This window comes from Hydractinia symbiolongicarpus, chromosome 7 (genome assembly GCF_029227915.1).
Source record: "Hydractinia symbiolongicarpus strain clone_291-10 chromosome 7, HSymV2.1, whole genome shotgun sequence".
In the NCBI taxonomy this organism is placed as follows: Eukaryota; Metazoa; Cnidaria; class Hydrozoa; order Anthoathecata; family Hydractiniidae; genus Hydractinia; species Hydractinia symbiolongicarpus.
The window spans coordinates 7,486,394-7,494,179 of NC_079881.1; the positions used below are offsets into that span (position 1 = coordinate 7,486,394).

The following is a 7,786-nucleotide window of genomic DNA, read 5'->3' on the forward strand; positions in this document are numbered from 1 at the left end:
TCAGCTTAATTTTAAATAAATGTGTCAGCGACGACGTATTGTCGTCGCTACATACAGTTAATAACATTATCATGTAGTAGGGACAGTTCAATTTTTATATACTAGTCGTTAGCCTGTGTTCGCACTTGCCATGTTTGGCTCAGACAGACAGACAGATAGACAAATATAATATAAACGCAGTTAACAAAAAAAGATACAAATTAACGTCAGGATGATATATTTCGGTATATACATTTCCTATTTAAGTTAATCAATACTATATAACAGAGTCGAAGAAAAGTATTTGTAAGAAACGAAAGCTGTAGCGAGAAATATGCTTTCTTCAAAGATGATTTTAAACTAACAGTTTAGCTTGCAACCACAAAATGGAAGAGTCTAAACCCCTTTAAAACAAACCAACATAATTACAGACTGTCCACACATATTTGCTGAAATAAATAAAAAAATACACAAAAACTAAACATCTGCAGCGTAAATTTCTCCGACGATGAAGTGCGGAGCAAAAACCAACACGAAGGAGGGTCGCTTTAACAGTAACGTTGTTTGATATAAACTGTAGACCCAAGGCAGATTAAGACGGATGATAAATATATGAAGTTAATTTCTCATTAGAATATTTGGTATTAACATAATTTTATAGGCTAAGATCAATTTGTCAACTGGAAACACGATATCGTCAATAGGTCAAAACATCTCCAGATTTACACGACGAGGGAAACAAAGCTGTTGTACTGTTGAATGTTTCGACGCAATATATCCACACACGGGCCTAATACGCGCTCAAAGCGTTGGCGGTCTAACTTTACACATTTTAACGGACCACGTGAAACCACGGTAGCAGCACGTGGGCGGTTTAAAACAAGAGCAATCTCACCTAGAGAAAAAAAAACGTTTACTCATATGAAATTTAACAGAGTATTAATCGTGATTTTCGCAAAGGTTATGAAACGATATGAGTATTTAATGTAATTAACTGATGTTTAAAAAAAATGCTAAAGAATTACATACATGAAATATCGACGAAAGAGGACGAAAACATATTTTACCGAAATAGTCTGACACTCCCAGCCTACTAACTTCAATGGGTTCTTCACTTGGATTGCGTCGCTGCAATACTGAAGATTGTCCCTGAAAATCAAACATATACTTTTAGTCCAAAACGTTGTTCCGAGCATTTACTTAAATTTGAAAAAAAATATTTATATTTGTACTAGTCGTTAGCCCGTGGAAAAATCCACGGGTTCACCCGTCGCAGCTAAGCTACCATTTTGCGTGACAGACAGACGGACGGACGGACAGACGTATACGGGCATTATAATATAGATACAAAAATTCTAAGCTGGTCATACCTCAACAATGATGTAAAAGTCGTCTCCTGGTTCTCCCTGGACCACAATCTCTTCTCCATCTTCAAAACTACACGGCTCTAAAGCATCACACACAGTCAATCTCTCCCATTTCTCTAACGACTCTAAGATGGAGACTTTTTCCAGGAATTGCTCATACATCTTTCGTTTTCTCATAGTGCTACCCATAAGAATACGACGGTATGTTACTCGGTCGATTGCCCATAATTTCACATCTGTTTTCGCCTGAAGAGATAAAGAAAAGCATTCAAGCATAAAGGGTAAGCGCCGGGTATCAAGTAAAAAGTTTGAGTAAACATAAAAATCCATGTCGAAAGATGAATAATATACATTACCAACACATAATGGAGTTATATAACTTTAATTTTTGATTTGAACTTATTGTTTCGTTCGACTGACAACTTGATGTGCACAATTTATTTGCTGAGGTTCCTATTGTTGATACTTAGTCTTTACTAGAATAGGTTGTGAGATTAGTCTAGATTTGAATTTTCTTTTAAAACAAACTGATTAACTATTCTTTACTGTTTACTATATCGCTTACGGTTTTTAGAAATACATTTTTGTTGTTTACACTAGCATTTATTTCTACCAATTTGCCACATGTGTAGCTGGAATTAACTGCTTCATGAACTAGTCTACTATAACAATAATAATGGAGTGACTTATCTTCACTAAAGACAGGTTTGTTTATTTGTACTGGCAATAACTTTTTACCTTGACGGTGGCTGCTCTTGGTGTTCCATAGATCAAAGCAAGTTCTCCAAAACTTCCACCAGGACTAATTGACACCACCAACTGATCGTTTACATAAACCTAAACAAAAATAAAATAAAATGAAGATAACATGTGGAAACATTCTGTTTATCGAAACCCTTATTATTCGAAATGCACGGAGAAAAAAAGTATCCTGAATTTAATTTATGATAGCCTAGTTACCTAAGCTTTCTTTTCGAGTTGATAAAGTGAGTTCCTCTCAAACAAAAGCTTAGACGCTAACGAATGACTCAGCGGAAACCCCGAGTTTAAATTGAACAATGTGACTAATCGCTTCGAAGGCCATTTTAATTTATCTGTGAGTTGTTTACCAAGCTTGGTCACATCTTACTATGGTAAAAACTTTATAGTTTACTAATGTTTGTTAGGGTGAGTGAAACCACTCGCCGGAATATTCCAATGAAAAGGGCTTTTCCCGACATGAACCACGTGAGCAATGAACAATAGAAATAGCCCATAAAAAAAACGCGGCCAGATTTTGGCCACATAAAAATCGTTTGAGACCCAGCGTAATTTTTTCCACCTTAACTACTCCGATTTCCCGGCGGTAGGAAAAATTACGCTGGGTCTCCTGGCTATTCTCATGAAGGATAACTTACATCAACTTCTCCTGTGTCAATGATGTAAAAATTATCACCCTCATCTCCTTGCTGAATTATTACTTCTCCTTCACTGTGTTTTACTGTGAACATGGCATCAAAGATATCGCTAAAATTAAATTAAGTGAGCATAATGAGTCTTGTCACAACAATGAACAGTTCTAATAGAGAACCTGGGATAAAGGTGATATGATACTACCTATCATATGATATATTTTTTATATGAATCACTAGACACAAAATTCGAGATAATTACTATCAACTACTTAAAATCATTGGCAATAGCTTTTACCAGTAGCATGAACTCTTTCCATTAGTTCTTCTGATCAAATTTTAAGGAAATGTGTGGAGTGTAAAAAAACAAAATTCAATGCAATGAATTTTTTGGAAGTAAAATTTATTTTCAAATTTTCTTTGTTATCTGCCCGTATTCTTTATGCCATTTCTTTATTAGAAATATAAACATATTAGCAAAGAAGAGAAGAAACGAAGTTTCTCCTGAAAATGAAACAGTTTGTCCTGAAATGAAATATTTTATGAAACATTACGGTTTGTTAATAACTCTTAAGGTATTCGAGGTGTTCAGCATTTACTCACGAATTATTAATGTAACCCTGGTGCTTTCGTGAAATATCAAAAACTTGACTAAATAACTCCAGATAGCTTGCTTAATATCCGTCTGCTCTTCTGACTGACCAGATTCTCTGAGCTTAGGAAAAAGCTGCCAAACTAACCTTCTTTCTGCATCATCCAAATGAGAAAAGAGAATATTCTTTTCAATAGCTTTAGATAAAGCTGCCATTGTTTTGTAGTCTTTAGGAATGACCTGAAGAAAAATAGATAATCCGTTTCAGTTTTTCTTCGTGATAGAATGCCTATTTAGCATAGCAATCACAGGACAGATCAAATAAAGCAAAATGAAAGTTGACATAATCTTTGGTAGATCTAGTGAGAGCCTCCTTGGTTTTTGTTATGGGATATATAATTTGAAAGAAAATATTGCCGTACATCCTCTTATTTAATAAGAAACTATTTTCATGATAGAAAGTAGAGGTACAGTCCAAGCATTTGTGAAGTGGTCATAGTTAAATTGTTACTTAGAAGGTAGTGAAGAGTGAACATCCATAAGGGAGAGATTAGTCAACTGTTTCACTTTCATTTGTTATGAAAATCTATGGGAAGTTGGCAGTCACTACTTGCAACTACCTTTTGTGGCTCACAGACGGAAGAAGGGTGAGTATTTTAATATAGATATTTATGACTGTAGAGCAGTGCAATTTATAACTTTTGTTACCTTCTTCACATATGACGCTGCATCCTCCTCAGATATGACAGCTGCACTTACTGCTCCCCTACGACCTCTTTGTTTTGTTAGTGGAGGTGGATCTGTGATAGGTGGTTCTGGTTCATGCTCATTGGATTTACCATGCTCCTATGAATTAAATGAAATTTAATGTAAAAACAGATACATGGCTTTGGTGGGGTAGCATTGAATATCATGTTCTGGTAACGCTAGGGACACTAAAACAGATTGGGTGTGGTCACCATTTTTACAAATCTTGCGATCATTACAAAAAACTAATTGCTGAAACTAATTAATACAGTTTCCCATAGCTGCAATAACCAATCAAAAAGAAAAATAGAAAAAAATCCTTTGCAGAAAAAAAACATACATAAAAACATTCCCCCACACATGTATCCCTAAAATGAGGAATACCCTGATAAGTTGTAGATTCCATTCCACTTCTCCAGGGTAGATGCCAATTTACCATGTCATGACGTTTTTAACATGGAATGATAAAAAAAGGCTGTGTATGGTGAAAAATAATTTGTTTTTGGACAATGACTTACTGAGAAAGAAGAAATCAATATTCAATTATTAAAATTTCTAAGAGCTACCTACAAATTATCAAACATATTCCTATTAACTTTTATCACCCTACAGTAGAAACACAAATATTTGACAATTGGTATACTTCATTCAAGTATCAAAGTTGTTGATAGCTTTGCAAATGGTGCATTTTTATTGAGGCATGAAATAGGGCAAGGGATCTGCAATAGATGGTGATAGTTTTGAATGTTTTTATACAAATTGTGTGCTCAAATACTTCGGCTTTCTTTAAAAAATAATATGTCAATTTCACAATCACTTGTGACGGGTTTGTAAACATTACCGAAATTTTAGGTTGCAATTCTTCTTGAATTGCTGTAGAAGAAAACTTAACTACAAAGCACAATTTCTTTTTCTTTTCCTTACATTTTCAGACAGTAAAAAAACACGTTTAGCAATGAATCACACACCTTGACATGTGTCACATACCACACATTTAGGCCAAGCAAAGCATGTTTGAAATATCATGTAGTATTGTGCATACCACGAAATCACAGTTACAATAGCAATATAAATTTTGAGATTGATCATAAAATTAAATAAGCATTTGACAACACCTGTTAAGTTCTCTCTACATGCCAATTAAAAAGACTTGAGCATAGAGACCTCAAGGCATACATTCAGAATATGACACTTGATATTCTTAACCATTTATAGGCATTTTTGGTTGTTTTTTCCAGCATTTAACACATAAAGACGTAATGATACCTTTGTGCAAAGAAACAGACCGAAAAGGAACTCACTTCACCAAGCCGCCGAATCTCTTTGCCTACCACGCAGTTGTTAAAGCCAAAAGGGCTTACTGGGAAAATGTAAACATTCAAAGGGCCCTCGACAAACAGTTTTCGTCTCGGTTAACGGCAAATTGGCTGCTAGACTCGGACCCCCAAACCCCTTAACGGCAAGCCCATTTCCCCTACGTTAGTTTTGGTCTCTGTTAACGGCAAATTTGCTGTTAAATAGACTTTTGCCCCCCTCCGCGCTTTACGGAACAATCTTTGTGGAGACTTATATGAACATGAGATACATTTTTTAACAACCAATTCTAGATTATGGTGGATTTTTACTGTGGAAACATTTTCTAATTTGTTGAATTTTTTTCATTTTCCCTAAAAGAAACAAAAAAGGTGAGAAAGTGAAATTTGTCTCCATTTTTATATTTTTAACGGACAATACATTATCCCCTCCCCCCTAACAAACAATTTGCCATTAACGAAGACGAAAACTGTTTGTCGACGGCCCCGAAAAAGGTCTATAGTGAATGATATGGGGCTGTTTCCTGAACCTTAAAACCTTATGTTTGTAGTTGCCACACATTAAAGTTTCTGCAGTGGTTGAAAGGGTTTGACAGAGATGTCAAATTAGCCTTTATCGTAGCTAGCAACTTGAGTATCAAAGCTGCAAAGCTGCCCTTGAAATCGTCATTTTAAAATATTAAAAAACCGGAATGAAAAGCTGGATTGACGATTATAGCAGCTAGCTAATTCTCTACAAAATGGAAAATTTTCAACGCACATACTTCCAGGATGTTTCTATGTTAGACAACCATAAGTAAGGTCAGAAAACATGCATATCCTTTTAAATTTTGACGACTTTTGAAAGTGCAGTTTTACCTTTTCCAATTTTCCAAAATGTTCTCGCAAAAATTGAAACGGATTTTCTGGTTTATTAATACACAACTGTACTATAGCGTCTTTTAATAACACCTGGACATTATATTTTTTTACATAATCTTCACACTCCTTTATCATTTCAGCATCAGTTTCTTGGTCCGTCGCCATTTTGATGCCTAATACGAGTGAAGTGAAGTTTGGAAAAGAAAAGTAAATTGACTTGCATAAATTAAAGTTGCACCCAATTATAAGACGTGAAAATAATTAATGCAAAACGCAGCTGTTTTCAAAACAAAACACAACAGCTACCACGGGTTTGTCAGAAAACCTTGGGTTTTCAAGAAACCCAAGGCTAAAAAAAACAAGAAAAGTTAATCTCGTCCTCAGTGCTCTTTTACGCCTATGATGTCTTGACGAGACGGCTTTTCATCGCAATATCACTTACTTTTAACGGCTTTTGAGAGCCTTAATAATATTAAAAAGCAAGAATCCCTCTGGGGACGAGGTTGTGACATAAACAATTTTGCTTTACTGCTACACGACGCAAAAACAAGGACACGTTTTTTATAATAAGAAACAGACTTCTTGGGTTCAGTCTAAATGTTTCTTAACCTTAAAGGTACTGCTGCTTGATTTGTGCTCTTGATTGCATACTTACTTCATGACTTTTGTAGTGTGAACCTAAAAACACAACGTACGCCAAGAATGTTTTAAATACACAAGAGAAAATGTGTTTTACTGCATACAAAACAAAATGGTAGCTCAACAAGACTATATAATGAATTGAAAGATTCGATTAAATTAAGGTTTAGTTCGCGAAGCTTAAAAATTGTCTACACTTGAGATAACTATGATTCATTCATCTTATTTATTAATTGTCGCGACAAAAAATATTAAAGGCTGCTAGCTATCCACATAACTTAGTCATAATGCGAATTCAGGAAAAGTGTCTCTGACGCAGATTTGACCTTCCGTAAACCCACATGCTCTTTTTTATTACTCGTTTCCAGGTCACCTTTCTCTCCCTACGATACCAGGACGGCAAAATTCTTTTTAGTCGGGACAAGGTCGCATTGTAAATGAACACCAAAGAGGTTCAAATTCAGAGTTTGGGAATTGCAATATAAAAAATATTATGTTTATATTCGTTTTGTTTTTGGTTTGTTAAGTATAACATGACTTTTGTTGGATACCTCGTATTCCCGGCCCAGCTTTAAACACTTTAACAGAAACACTGGATAAATTGGAATTTGGTATTCGATGATGTTCGTTTCACTTATGGAGAGTCAACTGTATGGCAGTAGTTGCATCTGCTAAGAGTAGCTAACAGTAGAACTGTCATGCGTTAAAATAACTCTTTTAAATTGTTTCCGGGGTGCCATAAAGAAAGTAAAAAAGCCGCTACGAAGAATTGCCGCATCTTCCAACTGCATCCGGATGCAAAATATTTTTGTCGACAGCGTCTTTTCGAACATAGCAAAACTTTGTCTATGCTTTTGGCATCCCTGTACTCTTGATCCAATAGGCAGGTAACCCTGC

At 35.3% G+C, this 7,786-nt stretch overlaps 1 protein-coding gene across 1 annotated transcript; it reads right to left on the bottom strand.

Annotated features, from left to right (window-relative positions):
- Positions 1 to 200: 200 nt before the first annotated feature.
- On the bottom strand, positions 201 to 6,447 carry LOC130649035 (cAMP-dependent protein kinase type I-beta regulatory subunit-like). The gene is made up of 8 exons (XM_057455230.1): positions 6,248 to 6,447; positions 4,038 to 4,175; positions 3,478 to 3,569; positions 2,744 to 2,852; positions 2,085 to 2,183; positions 1,350 to 1,592; positions 1,047 to 1,128; positions 201 to 874 (listed from the first exon to the last, which is right to left on the bottom strand). Exons 1-8 carry the CDS (start codon positions 6,413 to 6,415, stop codon positions 702 to 704), a joined length of 1,104 nt encoding a protein of 367 aa, XP_057311213.1. The 5' UTR covers positions 6,416 to 6,447; the 3' UTR covers positions 201 to 701.
- Between the last annotated feature and the right edge of the window lie 1,339 nt (positions 6,448 to 7,786).

Excerpts from the sequence above, each read along its gene's own strand:
- LOC130649035 (XM_057455230.1), bottom strand. The coding sequence starts at position 6,415 with ATGGCGACGGACCAAGAAACTGATGCTGAAATGATAAAGGAGTGTGAA. Across the intron at positions 2,853-3,477 it reads TTGGATGATGCAGAAAGAAG|CGATATCTTTGATGCCATGT; the intron begins GTTAGTTTGGCA and ends ATTTAATTTTAG. Across the intron at positions 875-1,046 it reads GGGAGTGTCAGACTATTTCG|GTGAGATTGCTCTTGTTTTA; the intron begins GTAAAATATGTT and ends TTTTTTCTCTAG.